The sequence below is a fragment of the Aquarana catesbeiana genome, linkage group LG12 (assembly GCF_042186555.1).
Source record: "Aquarana catesbeiana isolate 2022-GZ linkage group LG12, ASM4218655v1, whole genome shotgun sequence".
NCBI classification, from domain to species: Eukaryota; Metazoa; Chordata; class Amphibia; order Anura; family Ranidae; genus Aquarana; species Aquarana catesbeiana.
The window spans coordinates 91,731,999-91,758,030 of record NC_133335.1 but is presented as its reverse complement, the minus strand read 5'-3'; the positions used below and the strand labels follow the sequence as shown (position 1 = coordinate 91,758,030).

Genomic DNA, 26,032 nt, shown 5'->3' with positions numbered 1-26,032 from the left:
TATCCAGCAATTTTTGTGTCCGCAGCTTCCATTATGTTTTTATTAAGCGCAACAGATTCTGTTTTATGATATGGTGACTGACAGCACAGCTTACAGACAGGCAATTTTCTAATGCATTCTGGAAGCCGTTCTTCAAGGAGCACACTTCTCCTTTGCCAGTGAGCATTATTATTAGGCTTCCCTGAAGAGATGAGTTTTCAGGGATCGCCTGAAGGCAGCCAGTGTTGGAGATAGCTGGACAGAATGAGGTAGAGAGTTCCAGAGGATGGGAGAAGTCCTGGAGTCAAGCATGGGAGGGAGGAGACAGAGGAGCTTGAGAGCAGGAGGTCTTGAGAGAAGCGGAGAAGACAGTTTGGGTGATGTTTGAAGACCAGGTTGGTGATGTAGTTGGGGCAGAATTGTGAATGGCTTTGTATGTTGTAGTTACTATTTTGAACTTTATTCGCTGGGCGATCGGACGCCAGTGTAGGGATTGGCGGAGAGAGGTGACAGACACTGAGCGGTTGGTAAGGTAGAGGAGTCTGGCAGCAGCATTAATGATAGACTGAAGAGGCGATAGCCTATGAGGAGAGAGTTCCAATAGTCAAGGATGCAGATAACAAGGGAGTGAATGAGTAGCCTGGTGGTTTTATTAGTTAAAAAGGGGCGAATTTTAGAGCTGTAACAGATGTGAAGTCTACAAGAGTTTGACAACAATTGGATTTCGGGCTGAATGGACAGGTCAGAGTCTAGGATTATACCTGGTACCTTGGCATCAGGGGAGGGATTGATGGTTGCCTTATCGATTTTGATGGATAAGTCTTAGAGGGGGCACGGGCAGGAGGTAATAATATCCGCTCTGTTTTAGAGAGAGAGATTTAGTTTAATGAAGTGTTGGGACATCCATGCTGATATGTCAGTTAGTAATTTAGCAATGTGAGAGGAGACTGAAGGAGTGAGGTGAGGAGTAGACTGATAGATTTGGGTGTCATCAGCATAGAGATGGTAATGGAAGCTGTGGAGGGTGACCAAGGGAGGAGATGTAGATAGAGAAGGGGTCCAAGAACAGAGCCTTGAGGGACCCCTAGAGAAAGAGGAAATGGAGAGGAGGAGACAGAGTTGTAGGCAACACTGAAGCAGCGCTGTGATAGGTAGAAGTAGAACCAGAATAGAGCAGAATCTTGGAGGCCAAGGGAACAGAGTTTATTGAGAAGAAGTGGATGGTCAACAGTATCAAAGGCCGCAGAAAGCTCAAGTAGTAGGAGTATGGAGTAGTGGCCATTTGTTTTACTCCTATCATGAACTCTAGAACAGTGGTCTCCAAACTGGGGGCCGGATGCGGCCCTTTGCTTGCTTTTATCCAGCCCTTGGGGCAATATTTTATTCCGCTGATACCAATGGGGCACGATCCCCCCCCCCCCCCACTGATACCAATGATGGGGCACTAGCCTCCCAAAGACACCAACAATAGGGTCCAATGACACCAATGTTGGGGCACAATTCTTTCCAATGACACCAACGATGGGGGAATCATTCTTCTCACTGACTCCAAAGAGGGGGCATTATTTATTCCCACTGACACAGACTTTTTCTACTCCCAACGGTCACAGTCTGGCGCCCCCCCCCCTTAAGTCTGAAGGACAATAAACTGCCCCTTACTTTAGAAAGTCTGGAGACCCCTGCTTGTCATCACGTGACATAATGATTACATTATCAGGAACCACTCTGTTTAGTCCTCGATTATTTATTGAGGACCCCATCTGTCACCGAGAGCTGAGATTTAGAGCCAACCGCTGCATGAACGGTTTACTACTGGCTCTTAATGTGCAAAACATGTATTTGCATATCCCTGGCTAGGCTTATTGTGTTAGGGAACATTAATAGAATGCAAGAAGGAGTTAAAACCACATTCGATCTGCCTTTTAAGGGTGCCAGTTTCTTTTGCTTTAGTATGGTAGCTATTTGCATACCACCTTTCTTATTAGCTGCATAACCTATGCTGCATGTTGTGTTACTACTGCGTTTTTTACATTTTGAGGTCTTCTGCCATTTACTCCTTTTGGCTTTTTCAGGAGGTCGTGTTAAAACTTGGAAAAGGCGATGGTTCATTCTGACTGACAACTGTCTGTACTATTTTGAATACACAACGGTGAGAGAAACGTTTTTGAATGTGTTATTATCCCTACCTATATATGGACAGACCTAAAAGTTGAGCAAGACTTATTACCAGCAAATGTATAGTAGAAAGCGGTAAAATAACGAGAGAGCTAGGGTCACAACTGAAAAGTTGTCAATAGGAAAGCAACTGTAGATGGGCTTTAACATGGCCAGAATTTCAAATTGTATCCTAAGGACAATGGGAGCATGTCCAAGTCACTACTGGCTTTGATGTCAACAGACAGCTGTAGAGATCCACTTGAAGTAAAGAAATCCTTCAGGTACTTTTTATATACATAAGGAAAACTTGGGAGAACTACTATATTACAACATAATGCAACATTGTAAGAATCAAAAAGGTGCTGCTTTAAGAAGCAGCAATTAAATGAACAGATTAGAAAAACCTGGGCCAATAGATATTCTTATTTCTTCCATCATTTACGGTAGTCACACTTGCTAGAAGCTTCGTCATTTGATTTGTTACCCCGATCATGGACATAAACACTTGCCCAAGATAAGCTTTCATGTTTGCAGTGACCAGGCATGGTCGGGTCATAGCTGCAACTCCTTACTGCCTGCTTAAATTCATTGGCACCTTATATGTTAGGAGTCAAATCAAAAAACATTTTGAGAAACGCACACAAATCTTCATAACTGTCACTGTACATAGTCTGATTTTATGCTAAGTAATAACAGAACTAATTTTCAACAGGTTTTTCATTTAGCATAAATTAAACTATACTGTCAACTCCGTATATTTACCTACGCAGAAAATGGAATCACAGTATACTGTATTCAAAACACTTTTTCAGTATACGGTTTTAGTGGATTTCTTCTATTAGAGTAGTGATGCTTTCAGTTTGTTACATTATATAGGAAACACGCTCTAGGCAGTTATGTAAACTTACTAGAATTTTACTGATACGGTACAAGTCATAGCATGCCTGTCCCTTACATCTTGGTTCATGCAGTTTTTTTTGTACCTTCAAGCAAAATGCTGAAAGGGGGCCATTATACCTTTTTTTAATTATAAGTTTATCCTAAAAATACCATAAATATTCCAAAAAAATTTGAAACTTTGGTAAACAAAATCAGTCCGTGAACTCTTATGCCCTGTACACATGGTCGGATTTTCTGACGGAAAATGTGTGATAGGACCTTGTTGTCGGAAATTCCGACCGTGTGTGGGCTCCATCACACATTTTCCATCGGAATTTCCAACACACAAAGTTTGAGAGCTTGCTGTAAAATTTTCCAAAACAAAATCCGTTGTCGGAAATTCCGATCGTGTGTACAGAAATCCGATGCACAAAGTGCCACGCATGCTCAGAATACAAGAGACGAAAGCTATTGGCTACTGCCCCGTTTATAGTCCCGACGTACGTGTTTTACGTCACCGTGTTTAGAACGATCGGATTTTCCGACAACTTTGTGTGACCGTGTGTATGCAAGACAAGTTTGAGCCAACATCCGTCGGAAAAAATCCATGGATTTTGTTGTCGGAATGTCCGATCAGTGTCCGACCGTGTGTACAGGGCATTAGGCTGGCCAAACATGGTCGAATTACGAAAGAATTTTCTTTTGAAAATTAGAAATTTTGTGATTCGATGGTGCCACCATTGATTTCAAAATCCTACCAACCAAGCTTTCAATTTCGCCTCCTGTTGCTACAGAAAATAATTTTCATGGCTGGGAATCTTCTTTTCTTGTACATGCGCATTTCTTTTTCGATTACATTTCTCGCACGAATCTCCCATCCTTGATTAGAAAATCATTAGTTTTTAAAAATATTTCCAACATGCCCGATTACTCAAATTTGATGGCCACACGAAAATTGACTGTTGCTGCAGCCCACTAATGGTGCAAAATTCGAACAAAAATTCTTAGATAAAATTTTCGAAAAAGAAAATTATTTAATAGACCCATGTATGGCCTGCCTTTAGGCCACAATTCCATGGGATTAAACTCACAGCTGTGGCAAGAATCCAGCATATTCCTGCTGCTGGATTCACAGGTGGATGCAGATAGCTGCAGCCACTCAGCCAGTGCAGAGCAATGACAGGCTGACAGCACTCGCAGCTGTGTGATGTGTTCACATTTAGACCTTATTCACACAGGGAGATTTGGAAGCTCTGCATAAATTGCCGCCATTAAGACCATATTCCATTTTTTTTTTTTTTTTTTTTTTATTTGGCCCAGTTTGTTCCCTTCATACCATTTCTGTTCAGTCAGGCTGTAAAAATTAGTCACCTAACAAGATTGGAAGTGTTTGCAAAATTCAGCCCATGTCTATTCTAAACTAACAAAATCTGATCTTTTATCTTTAATTGATTTTTCACCTACTAAGTAATAGGAGGTAGAGTAACTAACTGACTATATATTTCAATATCGTACATATGCAGCTGTAATGGAGAAGGCTTGTATTGGGTATTCTTTCAAAAAATTGAATGTATAGGGGTGCCGCTGATTTTCCTCCAAGTAGTTATCCACTTGGGTGAGAAGGATCCTCATGATACTGGCAATGTGCACTGCCTGGGGCACCTTCAGTATCTCGCAAAAGTTAGTACACCCCTCACATATTTGTAAAAAAAATTTATTTTATCTTTTCATGTGACAACACTGAAGAAATGACACTTTGCTACAATGTAAATTAGTGAGTGTACAGCTTGTATAACAGTGCTAATTTGCTGTCCCCTCAAAAATAACTCAACACACAGCCATTAATGTCTAAACCACTGGCAACAAAAGTGAGTACACCCCTAAGTGAAAATGTCCAAATTGGGCGCAAAGTGTCAATATTTTGTGTGGCCACCATTATTTTTTAGGACTGCCTTAACCCTCTTGGGCATGGAGTTCACCAAAGCTTCACAGGTTGCCACTGGAGTCCTCTTCCACTCCTCCATGACGACGACATGGCCTTGCGCTCCTCCAACCTCCATTTGAGGTTGCCCCACAGATGCTCAATAGGGTTTAGGTCTGGGGACATGCTTGGCCAGTCCATCACCTTTACCCTCAGCTTCTTTAGCAAGGCAGCGGTCTTCTTGGAGGTGTTTCTGGGGTCATTATCATGTTGGAATATTGCCCTGCGGCCCATTCTCCAAAGGGAGGGGATCATGCTCTGCTTCAGTATGTCACAGTACATGTTGGCATTCATGGTTCCCTCAATGAACTGTAGCTCTCCAGTGCCGGCAACACTCATGCAGCCCCAAACCATGACACTCCCACCACCATGCTTGACTGTAGGCAAGACAAACTTGTCTTTGTACTTCTCACCTGGTTGCCGCCACACGCTTGACACCATCTGAACCAAATAAGTTTTTCTTGGTCTCATCAGAGCACAGGCCATGCAGACCAATTTGATGAGGTGTGCGGCATATGGTCTGAGCACTGAAAGGCTCTGCTAGGAAACCTTGGTCCTGCCATTCATGTGGATGTTACTTTGACATGTACCACCTACATAAACATTGCTGACCAAGTATACTCCTTCATGGAAACTGTGTGTTCCCTGATGGCATTGGCTTCTTTCGGCAGGAAAAAGTGCCTTGCCACACTGCAAAATGGTTCACACAACAAGTTTTGAAATGTTGACTTGGCATACAAATTCTCCAGATCTTACTCTAATTGAGCATCTGTGGGATATGCTAGAAGAACACGTCTGATCCACAGAGGCCCTACCTTACAACTTACAGGACTTAAAGTATCTGTTACTGACTGCTTGGTGACAGCTACCATAGCATACCATCAGAGGCATAGTAGTGTCCATGCCTCAATGAGTTAGAACTGTTTTGGTGGGAAAATATGAATACATTATTATTACTACTCCCATATTAGGTGAGTGGTCATAAGGTTATTGCTGATCAATGTATTTTATATTATATTTGTTGCGACTTCTCTTTTTTATTTATACATTTAACAGGGTTACCTTTTGGATTCATGTTAATTTCTACAGTTTGGATATTGACTCTTACACTTTGCTTTGTAGGACAAGGAGCCCCGTGGGATAATACCATTGGAGAACCTCAGTATACGGGAGGTTGAGGATTCTAAGAAGCCTGTGAGTGTTCCTGTGTGAAAGAAGTTAATGAAGCATGTTAATCCTTGTGACAGCAGGACCTTATGGAGCAGACTGGGCTCAGTTTGTATGACTGATTGAGCTCAATCTGCTTCATATAGTCATGCTAGCAGAGAAACATCAATTTGTATGACATTTCTCTGCTAGCAGGACCGTATGGAGCAGACTTGGCTCAGTTTGTGGGATGTTTCTCTGCTAGCAGGACAATATGGAGCAGACTGGGCTCAGTTTGTATGACATGTCTCTGCTACCCTGTAAAGGACCACTCTTGGTATTAATATTATAGCCTCCCTATTAACAGGGTATTACAGGGTTTTAGCGGTCTATTTTGCTGTTGCATGCATTTTAGCTTTGAATCTGTACCAGTTGGTTCTTGAAATATTTAAAACCTTAATGGACACTATAGAGGACTACATCACATCATCCCAGATTCCCCAACTGACGGCAGAAACAGGTGCAGAATTGGATGACCCCATCACCCTGGAGGAGCTGCAATGAGCGGTAGGAGGGATAAACTGGCAAAGCACCGGGTCCTGATGAGTTTACCCTACAGTACAACCAATCCCTCCTGCCACTTCTAGGCCCCCATTTGGTGAAGATCTTCAACGGCCTTGGTGAAGGGGGCGCTTTTTCCTAGAGATACCCTGAAGGCACACATTTCCCTCTAACCTAAAGAAGGTAAAGACCCGGTGGTGTGCAGCAGCTACAGACCAATATCCCTTCTGAATATAGACCTTAAGCTTTTTACGAAGATACTGACCAACAGACTAACCCAATATATGCCGGATATAGTCCATCTAAATCAGGTGGGTTTTATCCCTGCCCGAGAGGCGAGGGATAACACCACCAAAGTACTTAACCTTATTGAAGTGGCTACCGCGACTAAAACTCCTTGCATCTTCCACAGCACAGAAGCTGAGAAGGTGTTTGATCGCGTCAACTGGGTATTTATGTCCTCGGTCCTTGAACAGATTGGCCTGGGGCACAGAATGCTACAATGGATTTCCAGGATTTACTCCACACCAATGGCTCAGGTTAAAGCTAATGGAATCCTTTCGAATTCATTCTCTATAACAAACAGTACCAGACAGGGATGCCCACTCTCGCCCCTCCTTTTTGCCCTAGCCCTGGAACTCTTCTTGTGTGTCTTATACGCTCACACTCAGATATATCGGGAGTGAATATAGGTAATGTCCACTACAAGATTTCGGCTTTTGCGGATGACAGTCTGTCAGGTCTGACCTCGTAATAGGCACGACTCTCCGCATGGACGCGTCAATCATACTTGCGACCTCCCTCTCCGCTAGAGACTCTCCCCTTTACCCAATACTGGGTAACCCTGCATTCCCCCCTGGAATGGAACTATCAGAGTATGAGACACTTGCATCGACTGGTAGAGATCGTGCCTCACACTTCTTAGAAGACAATCAGTGGCCTTCTATTCAATCCCTGACTAGTGACACTGGTCACTTTGGACTGCCATTCTGGAAAGCGATATGACTACACCACTTCCTACATTCGATCGCCAATCCGGCAAAATTTAATCGCACCCTGATGACCTTTGAGGACTACTGTAGGGACGAGGAGGTCTTACCTCAAGTACTATCTAAAACTTATGCTATGCTCAATTCCCCTTCGGAACAACCTGACATGTCATTCATACAGAAATGGGAGACTGACTTACAGTGCTCGTTTACCGATGCCAAAAAAAATCTTTTATTACATTCTCCCTAAAAACGTCTATTTGTACAAAAATACAAGAACTTGACTATAAAATCTTAACCAGGTGGTACTACACACCTCAGTTATTACACAAGTACTTTCCAGCCACCACAGACACATGCTGGAGATGCCAGGCGGACAAGGGGACACTTCTCCATATTTTTTGGTCTTGCCCTCTGCTGCAACATTTCTGGACGACAGTCCCGGCAAACACCCAAAGATTTACAGACCATATGATTCGTAACGATCAAGCTTTTCTCCTACTCCATGCCACCACAATTCTGGCACAGAGCTATAAAAGATCGATAGTACGTCTTTTACTGAATGCTGCTAAATCCTGCATTCCCCTTATGTGGAAGAAAAGCTTACCTCCGTCTATTGGGTTGTGGCTGCACGGAGTGGAAGAGATTAAAAAATTAGAGGACCTTGTCCTCACAGCACAAAACAAGATAAACCCTCTAAGGCATGGGGGCTCTGGATTATATATTTGTCCTATCTGATAAAGGAGTGTCCCTGTTTAACTCTTGACTAGCAAATCACCACAGGCCCAATGGTCACTAATACTCGCAACATGCCCATCGCTCCCGGGTCAACATCCCCTCCCCTCCCTTCTTTCCTTCCCCCTCTCTGCTAACTCTATCTCTCCCTTTTTACTCTCTCAGAAACCTCTGGGTTTCCCCCCTTTTTTAATTTTTCTGTTATTTCCGACTTAATTGTATTCAGGGATTAGACAGCGCAACTAGATCTCTGATTATGGAGATGAGGTGATACTTTTTACCCAATAACCTCGGATATTAATGTCAAATGTTGGATACTGATGCGGAATATGTTATCACAAATCTTATTGATATCGATGTCCTATGCTATAAACGCCAGACAGATCGCCGGCTTCTATCAAAAGTACTTACCTATGTACATTTTCTGTAATGGTTGTCATTGTACTGTACCTTCCCTGACTTTCTTTCTCTCCTAAAAACAATATAACTTATATTTTGAAAAAAAAAAAAAAAAAACCTTAATAGACAATGAATAAAACTTAGCTTGGACATATGAGACACCTAGCCCCTAGTCTCATTTCTTTGAATGATCAAACCAAGTATAGTGTGTGAACTTTCCATAATTTGCACTCAGTAAAGTGATTGTGGAAAAGGTGTGATATGTATCAGTAATGATTACTGTCCTAGTAAAATAGGCTTGATTGATCATTGTGCTGGAGTTCACAGCACACTTCAGTAACTCTGGGAGTGACAAGTGACTTAAGCTGTTTGCAGTCTTTTTCATTTTATGGCTTAGTATTTTTACACTTAATTTATTCCCAAACTTTTTATTCATATGTTGCAGGGTTCTGCTAGTTGCCAGTTTACTCTTTTCTACCTCCCAATTTCACTTCAATACTAAAGAGAGGCAAGCATTGTACATGTAAAGCCTAAGTTTAGCTAAAATTAAAAACCTAAGAATCAGAACAGAAGGAACATAACTTAGTTAGTATGATGTATCACTTGTGCTGATTATTTTTCTTTTAGGAGAAGTCTTTCTGTTTCGCAGGGGTTAATACAACTAAAGGGCTATCGGAAGCTCTCACAAAAAGAGCTTGACTATACCTGCCCTTTCCTGTCAGATTGCCATTCATAAAAGCCACACTACCACTTTTATGAATGGCACAGAACCTCTGAATGGAGGGAGGGAGCGGAGCTATCAATGATTCACCCGTCTCATTCATAGATCCTGTGTCATTAATAGAAACTGTAGTATGGCTTCTATGAATGGCATATGGGGCAGAAAAGGGTGGGCATAGTTCAGCCCTCTTGATGAACGCTTCGGATAGCACTTTAGCTGTATTAACCCCCAACTCATCAGAAGATTACGGCAGGGGGTTAGGACAGAGGGAGATTTTCCTAAAAGAAGGATCAGCACAAGGCACACAAACATATCTAACTGTAGATTTATGTTTTTTTTATTTTAGCTAAACTTAGGATTTCAGGTGATGTATTCCTGCAGTCCCAGTAAAATTAAGCAAGATTTAAGAATAAAAACCAAGGAATGTCAGTACTATCATTCACACTTGGTGTGATTACAGCACAGCTGTGTTGAAAATGCATGTCGTTGTACAAAGTTGGCCAATGGGTCAACTTTGTAAAAGTACTTGGTGCATCCTAAGGATTTGTTTCTTTGTGACTTGATTGGTATTTAACAGTCCCCTTCCTTACAAACTACACAAAAAACCAGTCCAACAATTATCCTAATCCTTATCTATTCCTCTGTAACTGCTATTTATTCCTCACAGAATACCTTACTTTGCTGTTTTCATTCTTTTGTAGAACTCTTTTGAGCTCTTTATACCAGACAACAAAGACCAGGTGATCAAAGCCTGTAAGACAGAGGCTGATGGAAGAGTGGTCGAGGGTAATCATACAGTGTATCGCATCTCTGCGCCTTCAGCAGAAGAAAAGGATGAGTGGATAAAAAGCATAAAGTAAGTGGCTTCTAGTGTGTCCACTTATGTGTCTGAGCACATATACAGTATAAACCTGGAAATACACTAGTAGATTTATTCTACAGAATTCTCATTCTTGCAAGACTTAATGAATGTTTTGTTAGCACTTCAACATGTTGTTTGCCTTTTTAACATTGAATTTTGGAAAGAGTTGACTTTCCTGAACGAAAACCACATTCACTCTTAGAAATTAATTTGAGAACAATTTTCTATCTTGCTCCTTTGAATTTTCTCGTCACTGTAGTCAAAACTGAACGTGGATTAGACCCACTAATGATTAGTAAACTGTAGAATTCAAATCACATTCTACTAGGGTATGGCCAGCTTAAAGTGGTGTTCCACCCAAAAAAAACAAAACTACATGAAAGATACAAAAAAACGTTTGGATATATATTTATTTATTTTTTTTACACTCACCTCTAAATGTCTGTTGCTAGGGGGTCCCTCGTAGTCTGCCTCTTTCAGTGCCTGGGCTGGTGACATCACTTCCAGCTCTGCTCCCTCCCTCCTGTCAATCATCTGGGACCCATTACAGGTCCCAGGTGACTGAGCGGCCAATCACGGCGTGCAATCTAGGGTGAAAAGACTGCTTCTCTATAGATACATTACAGTGAGTGAGTGTTTTTCACTCTAGGACAGGAAATGTATTACTGGCAGAATCGCCAGATGAAATTAAAGGAAGCATAAAACAAAAAATAAATGCAACCACCACAAATAAGGGCTGGTAAACTGCAATATATTAGAGCCCTTTCACGCTGGGGCGGTTTGCAGGCGCTATTGCGCTAATAATAGCGCCTGAAAACCTACCCGAAAGTGCCGCTGCTTTCATTCCAGTGTGAAAGCTTTGAGGGCTTTCACACTGGAGCGATGCGCTGGCAGGACGGTAAAAAAAGTCCTGCCAGCAGCATCTTCGGAGCGGTGAAGGAGCGGAGTGTATACCGCTCCTTCACCGCTCCTGCCCATTGAAATCAATGGGACGGCGTGGCTATACCGCCGGCAAAGCGCCTCTGCAGAGGCGCTTTGCGGTGCTATTTAACCCTTTCTCGGCCGCTAGCGGGGGGTAAAACCTCCCCGCTAGCGGCCGCATACTGACGGTAAAACGCCTCTAATAATAGCAGTGTTTTACCGCCGACGCCGCCCCCGCCGCAGTGTGAAAGGGCTTTTATAGTTTTGCTTTTGAGTTTAGATATGGTTTCAGGTGCTATACCCCCTTTTTTTTTTTTTTTTGTGAGTAGGTTATCTGCCTTTACAAAATTCCTTGTATCTCAGTGTGGCACAGTCTTTCTTGATGTAATTCTAATTGGTGACTTGAACTTGGGGTGAGAGATACCTTCACATCTTGCATTCCACTGAGGCATCTGGAGAGAAGCTGAAACGGCAGCCATTTCTAAGTAGTTTCACCACTTTTTTATTTGATCGGTATGGTCGTGACTGTGGTTCAGAGGTAATTAGAAAGTCTTAAGCCAGCCATACATGGATCGAAATTCATCCAGTTCAGTAGGCATTAGCCAAATTTTTTTTTTTTTTAAATCCATGTACTGTATGGGCACTGTGGTTGAACAGAAGTTGATCTACTCATCAACTTCTGTTCAATCAGCCTGTTGGAAAAAATCCACTCTATTTAGCGCCGAAAACTATAGCCTACAGTGCTGATCAGTGTATTCTGATGTCGGGGAAGTCTCCCCACTGTCAAAATACCGTGACACAATGGGGAGGATTCCCCCTTCCACTTCAAATGTGTGGATGGAGGAATTGTTTTTTTTTTTTTTTTTTAAATGGAATCCTCTCTGGCCAGCTTTACAATGGTTTTGAATCCATATCCAAACTAATAGCCTTGGTAGTTTATTACTGTTGGTCTTAAATTACATTTTAGTAAGATACCTTTTTTGGATCTCTGTGATATGGGGGGGTTATTTACGAAAGGCAAATCCACTTTGCACTACAAGTGCAAAGTGCACCTGAAAGTGCACTTGGAAGTGCAGTCGCTATGAATCTGAGGGGTATATCTGAAATGAGGGGAAGCTCTGCTGATTTTATCATACAATCCAATGCTGGTTTTTATTTCCCTTGCATGTCCCCCTCGGATCTACAGCGACTGCACTTTCAGTGCAATTTCAAGTGCACTTTGCACTTGTAGTTTGCACTTGTAGTGCAAAGTGGATTTGCCTTTTGTAAATAACCCCCCATGGTTTTTGCTGAGATTTAAAGGCCAGTTTATGTAAGAAAAATAGATATTTAGTCAGACATTGGGGTTGATTTACTAAAGGCAAATCCATTGTGCATTTCGAAGTGCAGTCACTGTAGATCTGAGGGGAAGATCTGAAATGAGGGGAAGCTCTGCTGATTTTATCATCCAATCATGTACAAACTAAAATGCTGTTTTTTATTTTCCTTGCATGTCCCCCCCTGATCTACAGCGACTGCACTTCCAAGTGCACTTGTAGTGCAAAGTGGATTTGCCTTTAGTAAATAAACCCCATTATGATGAACAACCTTGTATTTCATTTTTCTAATCCCTCCTGTTATAGCAGCAGTGTGTCTAAACATGACTGTGTAAATTCCCTCTTAGATTGTAAGCTCTAAGGAGCAGGGCCCTCTGATTCCTACTGTATCAAATTGTATTGTATTTGTACTGTCTACCCTCAAGTTGTAAAGCGCTACGTAAACTGTTGGCGCTATATAAATACTGTATAATAATAATCTAGTAGTCACCAGAGTTTAACTGCTATTCCCAGTGAATTCTGTAATCTAACAGGACTGGTCAGACACACCCCCCTCTGTTCTTCAACATAACAGTCACCCTTCACTTACAGTGGCTTGTAAACCACCTACACCAGCATAGAACACTGGAGTGAGTAGGCAGGAAGTACAATTCAAATAGGAGACAAAAGTGCTCCAGGTCATATTAAAGGGAAAACCATTACACATTATAACATAGGGTTGGACAGGATAAAGAGAAAACTGAGGTGTGTTTTTAATATAGATTTAAGCAGCCAACATTAGTAGACAGGGTTGCCCAAATCATAACTGGCTATATTTAGAAAGCGGACTAGTTGCCCTCTAAGTTATTAAGTTATTTAAATTAATCACAGAAGTTTCTCTCTATTAAGAGGTGTTGAGGACCGGTACAACAAATTCATTGTAAATTTAACTTTGCAATATTTAAGAAAAATCTCGTGTGTGTGTGTGTATGTATGTGTGTGTGTAATATATATATATATATATATATATATATATATATATATATATATATATATATATATATATATATATATATATATATATATATATATATATATATATATATATATATATATATATATATATATATTCATATGAAATTCAAACTCAGCCCTTACATTGAAGTCTTTGCCCTTTGAACTCAAATACTGTATACATTAATGTACAGCAGTTAGAACAATACTAATTATATATAATTTAAAGTGATTTACATTTTTTTAAGCTGTAAACCTTTTCTTTTGTTGGTATAAAGAGCACTTTAAATTGTGTATACTGTGCATTATTCAATTATCTATATCGTTATTTTTCTACTCTTTGGTTTTTTTTTTCGTTTCAATATTTTTATTGGAGGTTTTTACAAACGTTTTATACTTACCTGCTCTGTGTAATAGTTTTGCACAGAGCATCCCAGATCCTCCTCTTCTCCTCACCGGCGCTCCAGGCCCCAAGCTACTTACCCTGGGGACACTCGTGCGCATTCACTCCTGAGCCGCCTCTGTGTGTCTGAGACGCACAGCGCAGTTCAGCCCTGCCCCCTGTTCCCCCCTCACTGGCTATGATTGACAGCAGTGGGAGCCAATGGTTCCCACTGCTGTGTCTCAGCCAGTGAGAAAGCAGAGACCCAAGAGAGCTTCTGCTTTTGTGCACATTGCTGGATCGGGCTCAGGTGAGTATAAGGGGGGGGGGGGAGCTGCGTACTAAATGCATTGAGGTAAAACGCCTTCAGGCTTTAGAGCTACAGTACCTTAACAATACCACTTCATATATATGTAAAAGTACTTACAAAATACTTTGTCACTATTTGAATACCCATCCATCTCCCCTTGTGGAGCGCACTAGCTGCCCCTGTCTCTTTTGCAACCTAAGAGGCAAGTAGGCATGGTTAGGGATGATGAGTCCCCCACATGCTTCTAATTCCCCACTAGTAAGTCACTATCTTATCTCAAAGGTGTTCTACAAGAGTCTGATGTTGGAAGCCTCTACTGGGCTTTGTCTGAGGCATATCTACCCTTGCATCTTTGGCCAGGTGGGGAAAAATGCCAAATGAGATGGGGTTGACTATCCACTTTACCTTTAGTGGCAGCACTGGAGGATGCCTTTCGTCATTGCATACTTTGCCAAATGTCGTCATTTTATCATGTGACCTCCTCAGAGTTAAACTCATCGTGTTTCACTCACCCAGGGGTGGACTGACAACTCATGGGGCCCCCATGCTTACAGATGACCGCCACGTGGCAGCCATCTTTTTGACGTAACATTAATGTGGGCATACCCATGTGGAGGGGCTCCATGCTCAGTGACATGCAGAGTGGCAGTGGACTTAAAGCTGGCGACCCAGTAAAGGCACCAGGAGCCTCTCATGGGCAGTCCCATCTTAATGGCATCATGGGCCCTGGGCAAAATAATGCACTGGGACCGCTACCAGGGAGATGACCTGCAGCAGGCATAGTGCACCATGGGCAGTGGGAGAGTCTTAAAGGAGGATTGAACAGAATCTGCATCTGCTGTATACAACGCAAACATACCACAGACCTTGTACCCATTAAATTCAAATTGCTGTGTCGCAACTGATAATCTCAGACACAAATAAATCTCAGTCTCAATAGTTTGTCTTTAAAATAAATGTTTCCATGATATATGTTTTTATGCACACAAAAAAGCATATTTTTGTCTTGGGGCTGGTTTATACCACAAAAGTGCACTTTTAACACGTTTTTTGATGCGTTTCCAGATGTGTGTTTTTTTTTTTTTTTTTTTCCCTTCTCTTTTCCTGTTTCTTTCTCCAACTTTACTGGGGTCCGTTTTTGATGCGTTCCAGTGCCTTACGGTGTGTTTTTGATGCATTTTACTGCGTTTCAGTACAGCCCAGTGCAGGAAAAATGCAGCATGTTATACTTTTTTTTTTTTTTTTTTTCCTGGAACTGGAAAGCCCTGGCACTGACTGCACTGGTGTGAACTATGCCATTGGAAACCATATAACCTACTTTCAAAGTTTCCATGTGTTTTTGATGCAGAAAAAAAATGCACTGGACTGCATGTGGAGTGAACTGGCCCTTACTGAGGCTACCTTACAGAAGAACTTAATTAAAACCAGCAACTGTTGAGACAATGAACACCGTCTATGTACATAGTACGTGGGTCAGGAGTAAGTCGCAAACGAAACATTCATGCCGTGTACACACGGGTGGACTTTTCGACCGGACTGGGCCGACGGGACGAATCCGTCTGACAATCTGACCGTGTGTGGGCTTCATCGGACCTGCAGCGGACTTCTTTGGTCGAAAATCAGACTGACTTTAGATTTGGAACATGTTTCAAATCTTTCCGACGGACTCAAGTCCGGTCGAAAAATGCGCTCGTCTGTATGCTAGTCCGACGGACGAAAACCGACGCTAGGGCAGCTATTGGCTACTGGCTATCAACTTCCTTATTTTAGTCCGGTCGTACGTCATCGCGTACGAATCCGTCGGACTTTGGTGTGATCGTGTGTAGGCAAGTCCGTTCATTCGAAAGTCCGTCAGAAAGACCGTAGGACCTTTGATGCCGAAAAGTCCGCCCGTGTGTACACGGCGTTAGAGTGCACCACTCTCAGATCAGTGTCCTCCCTTACATCAAAGTCCCCACGTTCTTCGTATACATCACAGTCCGCAGAGTCCCACCTTATGCTAGCGTGCCACATAACGGCAGAGCCCCCCCATGTGGCATCTTCTATCAGTGTCCCCAAACACACACCTTTCTTTTCACCTTGGTGCTTGGTGTGGTAGGCAACTGGCGGGAAAAGGCTGTAAAAAAAATTTTAAAAAAATAAAAACTACTTGTTGCAGGCTCTGAACTGGGCATTTGCAGTTGTGAGGCCAGCTGAATAGTGAACTGCTGTGGTTGGCCTCAGATCGGGCAGTGGGGCATGTGAATAAAAGCCATGCTTTGTGTGCCATATCATCACTGCACAGGTGCGCACCCAGACCTACCCTGCTGCCTGATACGAGGCCAAGCTCAGCAGGTCATCATTCAGCTGCCTCCAAATGGCAACAAGTGGATTTTTCACGGACATTTTCTTCCTTCTCTCTGTTGATGGGTGGCAACACAGCCGCTGATTTTTCCAACATGTCTGTTCAACAGAAATCGATTTGTTAGATTGACTTCTGTTGAGTGGCAGTGGACACACATGGATCATTCAGTAGATGTATACACAGACATACACACAGCGTATATACAGACATACATCATCCCTTTTTCATCTAGAAATCAGCCTGATTGAACACCCTGCTGCTGTTTCCCCATCTATAGGCATGCTGGTACTTGTAGTGCCCCAGCAGCTCACAGACATAGGAGGTGGTGATTACAGGAGAGGAGGAGAAAACTGTGCCTGTGTACTGGTAGGGAGGTGTAGTAGCAGAGATTGGGATAGAAGTTCAGAACATCCTTCCTCCAGAAGTAGTGCACTTCTCCCACAGAAGATTGATCTAACAACCTCAGACAGGAGGAGCCCTGCAAGAGGATCCTCCTCTTCCTCCTTCCAATAAGTCATGCTGTTAAAGGGGGCGTGTACAGTGTGTTCCTATTGGCTGAGGAGATAGTGAAGAGCTTTGTCAAAGCTCCTGTCACTAAATTTAAATGTTTGGCTTACAGTCCTGTTTAAACTTTGCTTAAAAAATTATGCCCAATGAAGCTTTAGTGGTGCTTCAAAGCCTCCATAGAAGTCAATGGCAAAGCTTGCTTGAAGCACCAAGCAAAAACAAGGTGTGAACGGGACTGTAGGCGTACCATTTTATTTAGTGACAGAGGCTTTGACTGGCGTTCAGCAAGCTTTAACAAAGCATGTCCGAAGCCTTGTTTTTAAACAAGTGTAACTAGCCCTATGTAGCACTTGCCCCCGAAGGAGCTGCTGGTTTAGATTGGGCTTACAGTTACCTCGTGTCCGTCACAGGGGAGTCAAATTAAAAAAAAAAAGATTCAATAATGTCTGCACCAAACATTACGTTTCTTTATGTTTGCATTTCTTTTATTCTTCAATGTTAGGTAGAGGGATGGAGGGTTAGGGGGGATTCAGGTACCTTGTATTGCGGATCAGGGTATTTCTTCTATCCAGAGGACAATCGGTTTTCTCAACTAGATATAGCATTCACTGGATAGGTCCCTCTCACTGACCTAGCAGCCGGTGCAATGCTCAGACACAGACTTAACGGAAAAAAAGAATAATCATTGCGGTTGTTACACAAGTCCTCTGTCACAGAATGGTGTAACCAAACTTTTTCTAGAGTTTAAAGCTTAACTGCACAGCACCAGTTTCTTTCAGCCGACCCGGCGATACTGTCCAATGATCTAGGTTGCATCCTTCGATTGAGTTTCCAGGCTCCTCCTGAGATACCAGCATGCATTTGTTCGGTCACCTTCAGAGAAGTCCTCCCCTGGTCTCCTCAAACCTATTGGCTTCTCCCCACAGGCAAGACAGCACAGGACCACCCTTTGGATCAGCAGGCCCCAGAGCTCCTGGGCCTAATTCTGTAGTAGCAATGCCTCGGGCCAGCTGACCCGGCCCCCTTTGGCCAGGAGGGCCTGAGGGTCAGGAACCACAATGAAAAGAACCCCAAAACATGGCACCTGTATCTTAAATACCCTTACCCAGAATGCACAGCGAGTGAACCACTCCCACCGGGCTGTTTCTGAGTAAAAGGGTACCCAATGCATCCAGCCTGTTGCATTTCCAACACTTACCGGTGGCCACAGCGACACCCATGGTCAAGTGGAAACTGACACAACCCAGCTGAACTGTAACCAGTAAATTTACCATAATTAGTCTGAGCTAAACTACAGCTTCAGACAACCTTAAATTTACGCAAATAGCACTTGCCCATCAGGTGCAGGGCGCTACACCTAAAAGATGGACATATTTCATATCTGCCAAAAAAAGACTATATTTAGAATGGAGGTAACAGACGGTTTAAAATAATGTTGAGCGATCACATGATGTACTGTATGTAACAAGCTTCATCCATTCAATTATTGTGTGTCTTTTTTTGCAGAGCTGCCATCAGCAAAGACCCATTCTATGAAATGCTGGCTACCCGGAAGAAGAAAGTGTCTTCATTAAGAAGACACTAGATCATTCTAGTGTGAATCTGGATCTTCTGAGGACTTTGGAAGTAAAAGATGTCCATGATTTACATTGACAATCATTATTCCTAGATTGTGGTGGAATATTTCAGTTTTACCTGCCACCCTTTACATGTCTTTGCTTTCACAACACCAAATAATCTTAAAGCTTTTAATGTTACTGCCTGCCTCCTTTCTCTGTACAGGCTGCAAATGAAAAACACAAGAAGGTGATACTAGTGTAAGTTCTGTAATAAAAATGTCAAATGGCTAAAAGTCTTTGCAACCTCTAGAAGTCCTGATTGCCACTGCTAACTTGTTTCTGCCACAGGCTGCAAGGGCAAGAAGTGCAACTTTCATTAATGCATAGTGATTGGATATGGAACTGAGCTGGTCACAAGGGTAGTTATTGCTACTGTGATAATTTGGCTACAGTGAACACCGATGAATGCTGTTTGTATTAGAATTAATTTTTCCAGGGCAAAGGTTGCATCGGTGTTCTCTGCAGTATCAGAGGGAGCATGGTGTCAGTCCTATAGTTTCATACTCTATAATGCTGCTTCAACTAGGGAGGCCTTACTAGTAGCTCTACTTTGCTGCATTTACTGAGAAGAGGTTTCATCCGGCTCATTTTTCTCCAATAAATAAGGCAAGACCATTTGATTCCCAATTTTACCAGTAGTGCAATGACCTCTTTTCTTTCTCACACACAGTAGGTGGGGGAGACCAACACCATAAGCCAATTCTTCTTTTTCTTTTTTTTTTTTTTTTTTTTTTAGGAAGAAGTTTGCATACACTGAAAGATTTCTTTTACATATTGATCAGATTCAAAAGTTAGTAGAAGCAGACACCAGGGTTTTCATACCCCTCACTATTTTTTATTTTGAATATTGTGCTTCAAATAGATGTGTCTTGACTCATAATATGCTTTGGAAGTTGCGAATAATTGAAGGCCACCTCATCAGGTGATGTCTGGATGTGCTGCCTTTTGAAAGCCAGATGGGGATTTTGTGAAAAAAAGTTTGAAAGCCACTGCTATAAAGTAGCTATAAAGCATGACTGTCTTGACATTTTGGCTTGTCTACCCAGCTAAGGTACACAAAGTACAGGATATGTCTGCAGGTACGAAATCTTGCTAAAAGCATATATGCAACAGAACATGGGCCCCTAATTTTGTTATCTCAAACCCAGTGACAAATGAGATGCTAAGGAATTCTATAAGCCAGGCTTGAATACAGAGAAGCTGGATGTAGAAGCAAACCAGGTCTTGCGTTTAAAATGCTGATGCCAGACCATATGACTGGCAATCGGTTAGGTGTGCGTGACACCCAGAGGAGCAGTATAGATAAAGGACCACAATCTTCTGTTCGAATTTATTTATGTTCGAGGGGGATTGTGTGCCAAGTCTACAGGGGGTGCTTAGCAGCATCTGGAACATTCCCATTGTGACCCCTGTGTGTATGGGACCTTAGTGATACGCTCCAAATACAGTTTAACAGAATTTCCTTGAATCCACTGTGGGTTTGTTCTTTTTTAACACATATTTATTTTTCTATTGACCTTTACTTACTAGATGGTACTATTTTAATAATATAGACTGTATCCAAAGACTTTTTATAGGCAACATAGAAATGTTCTATACGTAATTCTTATACTGTTATACTACATTTGTATGTGTTTAGAAATATTATACATCATTCTTTCCACTGCCCTTTTATCTGTTCAATGCATATTATAAGTGTTTTTTTTGTTGGTGAATTACATATTTGCTAGCATGTCTGTATATTTGTTGTATTGGAAAAATTCATTTGGGTACACATGTAAATCCACTGCATAATTTATATCTGTAAGTTTGTTTTGTTGCTTTTGGTTTTTGTAATTTAACACAGTATTCAATAAATAATTCAGCATAACTCTTTGTATGCAGAATGATTATTTTCTCTTTTTGCAGCAACTTCATGGCCCTGGGTGATATATACAGTATTACAATACAGTAAGATTTATAGTGACAATCCAGGAAAAAATAATCTAAATAAACCATTTGAATACATAAACATTAGAAATGTTCTTTAAGGCAAACGTATACTTGCACAAAAGCTTTGAAAGTAACATGCACAGCAGAGTGGGCACTATAAAGCGGCCACCTTTTACGTTCCATTACCATATTTGCAAATTGTCTTCATAGTCCCCTAAAGTACTTATGCAAATATTGATGCATAGGCATGTTTCTCCCGCAGCCCACCCATTCTGATACCAGAGTAGAAAAGTTTGAGGACAGTGTGAGTGTTCAAACTGAATATAAGGTTTTGATTAAAGAAAAAAAGCTTTGGGTGTTTCCAAACAAATCACATAGTAGTAAATAAACTAAGAGAAAAAAAAGAGGGAAAAATTTGTATTGATTCATCTTTTGAATTATTATTTTTTTTTATTAAAAAAAATCTTAATAAACACACAACATTTCCATCAAATAACCCCACCTAACAAAAAAAAGAAAAAACCCTCCTGTTTGCGTTCACCAGACTATACTTCAACTATTGCTCAAAACCCTCCATCACATCAGGCCCATTAACCATCTTTCTCCTAAATAAAATTATTAGCATTGTAAAACTAACCTGAGTGTTCCATTTTAATTATTACCTCTTAATGGTACATATACATATGCAATTATCCCCAAAATAGGTCTCATTCACTTTCCTCAGTATCATTGATATATTCAACTGACTGCTCAGATAGGTTAGATACTAACCACCAGTGCAAAATTTTAACAAATTTTTTTTGGACTCCTTCCTATGTTTATATGCCAGTTTCTCATGTCTTAAATTAAGATCTACTATTGGCGGATAGTTTGATATCCATTTTTGTAATATAAGTTTAAAGGCCATATACATAGATCTCAACCACATCACATGCTTTTCAACTGGGAGAGTATCTTCTTCAGGTAAAATCCCTAATAACAATACTATTTTTGGATCAAGATGAACCTGTGTAGAGCACAAGGAGTTTAAAGTATCAAAAACCACCTTCCCAATAGCAATGTAATTTAGGACATTGCCACAGCATATGTATAAGTGTACCTATGTCAGTGGTACACCTTTGGACAGTCTGATGTAGTTGCTTTTATAACTTTAAAGGAGTATAGTGTGCTCTATGAATGATAAATAACTGAGTCAAGCACTGAGGAGGATAGGGATATTCCAAATAAATTCTTCAGAGCTTGCTTCCACTCCTCATCACTAAGTGTCTCCAAATCTTTACGCCACAGTGCAGAGCTACCCGCTTGTGGCTTAATTCTAGCTATCATTTGTAGAGCAGAATATATACTCCCTAAAAGTCCCCGTTTAGAGCATCTCACAGTTACTGCCATAGCTAGAATTGATGAAGGGTTATATTTTAATGAAATGGTTCTTGCTTGGCACTGCAAAGCATGCCGTAGCTGTAAGTATGGAAAAAAAGATTTATTAGGCAAGTTTTATATTTCTCTGCCAGTTTATCAAATGGTTGAAAAACCTGTTTATCAAAAAGTTGAGAAATAGGCAAAATACCAGCCTTTTTCCATAAATCTAAATTTTCAAGCTTTGCTACCTCAGGTAATTGCAAATTATTCCATATGGAATTATTCCATACGGGCATGTACTGAGTATATCCCTCATAGTGAGTATCTTTTTAAATAGTAGTCCAAATTTTATGAATTTAATAAAATGTGGGATAGCTAAGTTTACTGTAAAAGTGGTAAGCCACTATTGTACTGGTGGATCGGAAATTGAGAAAATATATTTTGCTGTATGGGATCCTCAGTCTATAACATTCCAGCCAATTGCTGGATTTGGGATGCTAGATAATACAATCTAGCATTAGGAGTGGCTAGACCACCTCCATTCTCAGGCAACTGTAGAATTTCCGCATCTAATCCGGGGGTGTTTATCTCCAAAAAAGGTCTCTAAACAAGGTATCTATTTGTTTAAAAAATTTCTGGGGAAACCATACAATTATGTAGAAAATATAATTGTGGCAGCCATACCTGGCCAGGTAAGTCATGTTTTGTCTGTAATTGGGCAAACGATAGCATTCTACGTGTCCAGGGATCCACCAAGTGGCCCATATGAAACAGATTCTGTGTTGCCCAGGGGAGAGACATCTGGCGTGTCAAACCAGCAGGCATGTCAGGGTTATAAAGAAAGGAGGTGAGAAGTGACTGCTCTGAGCTGAGCCCATGGGCATGAGACAGTCTTCTCCAGAGCAACCTAAGTAGGGTCATTGACCCCAGGAGTCTCCCTGGGTCCACCTTCACACTCCATAGCAGACTGTTTGGATGTATAGGAGCTAGCCATATCTTCTCAATTTCCACCCATTTATTATATGCCCGTTGGGGAAACTAGGAGGTAATAGCCCGCAGTTGAGATGCTTGGTAATATTTCACCAGGTCAGGGAATGCCAGCCCTCCATCTGTCCGGGACGCAACCAGTACTGATCGGGGTATTCTGCGTCTCTTGTAGTTCCAGACAAATCACACCAGATCTGCCTGGAGCTTCCGCAGTTGTCAATATGGTACTGGAATGGGCAGTGTCTGGAACAGGTACAAAAGTTTGGGGAGAATGGTCATTTTACAGACGCCACTCTGCCCAAAAGGGAAATATGATGGGTTTTCCATTTTTGTATAAGGTCTCTTATGTGGCGGAAAAGGGGTGGGAAGTTGGCTTGATATAAGGATGCATAAGACTGGGTGATTTGGACCCCTAAGTATTTTAAGGCTGAAGTCTTCCAGTGGTAAGGAAAACATTGCTGTAAATGTTGCACTTCTGCATCCGGAGTGTTAATTGGCAGTGCTTCTGATTTGGATGCGTTAATTTTGTATCCGGAGAGGGATTTGTAAGTATTCAGTTCGGCATTTAGATTCGGCAGTGATATCCAAGGTTGAGTAAGGGTAAGTATGATATCGTCCGCGAACAAGGCCAATTTAAAGTCCCTCCCTCAAACCGAAACCCCCCTTATGTTTGGATTTCCGCGAATGGACGCCACCAGGGGCTCTACACACAATGCAAACAATAACGGAGAGAGCGGCAATCCCTGGCGTGTACCTTTTGCTATTGAAAAGGTAGAGGACATAGCAAAAGGGGTCTTAACCTGGGATGTAGGGTTAGTGTACAAGTGTTGGATAGCCCTTAGAAAGGCCCCCCGAAAGCCCATGTGCTTCAACGTGGCGAACAGGAAGGCCAGCCAAGGCGATCAAATGCCTTTTCTGCATCCAATCCCAAAACCAGGGACTCTTGACCCTCCCTGTTCGCCACAACTATCAAATTAATGACCCGTCTCGTGTTATCTCCCGCTTGGCGTAGGGGAACAAAGCCTACCTGATCTTTATGTATCAGGGATGGCAATATCGCATTCAGTCGTATAGAGAGGGGTTTTGTAAAAATTTTTAGATCGGAATTCAGGAGTGCTATCGGCCTATAACAAGCGCAAAGGGCAGGGTCCTTATCTGGCTTTGGGATTATTGTGAGGAAGGACCTCTGCATGTCAGAGTATGGGTGTGTGTTTGGAGAAAAGCATTAAATAATTTACACATGTGTGGTAGAAGGATAGGGAGAAAGGTTTTATAATATTCATATGGGAGTCCGTCAGGGCCTGGGGATTTACGGGTGGGCAGGGACTTAACAGGTAATTTCCTCCTCCGATATGTCTGCATTAAGTGAAAAAATGTCCGAGGCCTGAAGTCGGGGAATCCCACTTCGTTCCAGATACTGGGTCAGTCTGTCATTAAGTTCGGGGGAGGTAGAGTCATAAGGGATCTCAGATCTCAGAGTTATTATATAACTTGGTATAGAATTCCGCGAAGACTGGTGTTATCATGTGGATGGGAAATTAGGTCGCCCTCCTTGTTTTTTTTATTTGATGAGGAGTTGTCGCGTTTGAGCGTTCAGTTAATTTGCGAGCCAAGAGAGAGTGAGCTTTATTACTCTTGTCATAATAAAGCTATTTCAATCTCTGTAACGCTTTTTCCACTTTGCCAATTTGCCAATAGCCAAGTCTTTAAGAGTTGTGCGTAGACATACAATTTTTTTAAGAAGCTGTGTCGACGGAGAAATCTGTAGATTCCGTTCCAACACCCTAAGCTCCCACTCGGTCCGCACCTTAACAGCCATCGCATCTTTCTTCATGGCCGAGGCTAGTGCAATACACCGGCCCCGGAGGACTGCCTTATGGGCTTCCCAAAGGACGGAAGGAGAAATCTCTGGGGTTGTATTCTCGATAAAATAGTACTGCAATGTCTAGTCTAGCTCCATTTTGGAAGGAGGGTGCTGTAGTAGAAAAGTATTGAGTTGCCAGTGGCAAGGCCTATGGTTTAAAGAGCCCAAGTTCAATGTCATGAAAATGGGGGCATGATCCGACCAGGAGATCGGGTGTATCCGCGTGTCGGTAACTACCCGCAATGCATCATTATTTACCAAGAGTTAGTCAATTCGGGAGTGCGTGCGATGGGGTGCGGAGTAGAACGTGTATTGTCTGTCCCCGGAGTGAAAGGCTCGCCAAGAGTCAAACAGGGCATACCGTCTAGTGATCTGTCTAAAGAGTTTTGATTCTCTGGCTGTTCTGTTCTGCGAATTCCGGGGCTCTACCGTGTGGCGGTCATGTACTGATGAGTGGGACAAATTAAAGTCTCCTCCAACTATCAGAAATTTGTGTGGTGTTCGGAATAGACGTGCAAATACTTTAGTAAGGAAGTTGACCTGATGGGTATTTGGGGCATAGAGGTTGCATATAGTAACCGCCTGAGACTGCCATTGACCGCGTAATATGATATAATGACCTCGTGGGTCAATATAAGATTCTGAGCATTGAAAGGGTGAACCCCGTTTTAAAAGGATGGCCACTGACATTCAATGACATTACCTTAGCCATAGTGATGGGTATGTGCAAGAAAAAAGATGCTTATCTGATCCAGCTGCCCGAGTGCCAGGTCGCCAAGGTGTGGAGGTTGCCGAGAGCCGGGGGGCTGCGTAGGAGGTTGACAGGGTCCTGAAATGAGCTGAAGGAGGGATAAGGGAAGGAGAAATGAGAATAGAGAGAAAAGATAAAGACAGATTAACAATGTGCATAATAAACACCACATATAAATTCTGCAAGACGCAGAGTTAACTGAGTTCCAATAGGTCCCACCGGTCCGAAGTGAAAACAACAGGCCGGGGGGACGTAAGGAAGTTAAACTGTTAAGGAACTCTAGGGAGTAAACCACTGGGGGGGTCCAGTGAGCGGAAGAGCAACCACTCTCAGTTCTT

At 42.1% G+C, this 26,032-nt stretch overlaps 1 protein-coding gene across 1 annotated transcript in view; it reads left to right on the top strand.

The window, feature by feature from the left end:
* Positions 1-20,671, top strand: part of LOC141114498 (cytohesin-1) — a 63,402-nt gene extending 42,731 nt beyond the window's left edge. The window contains exons 10-13 of the mRNA XM_073608210.1: positions 2,050-2,128; positions 6,119-6,190; positions 10,249-10,403; positions 18,689-20,671. Coding sequence (XP_073464311.1) covers positions 2,050-2,128; positions 6,119-6,190; positions 10,249-10,403; positions 18,689-18,767 — 385 coding nt within the window. The 3' untranslated portion in view covers positions 18,768-20,671. The remainder of the gene's footprint in view (positions 1-2,049; positions 2,129-6,118; positions 6,191-10,248; positions 10,404-18,688) is intronic.
* The last annotated feature ends 5,361 nt before the right edge of the window (positions 20,672-26,032 follow it).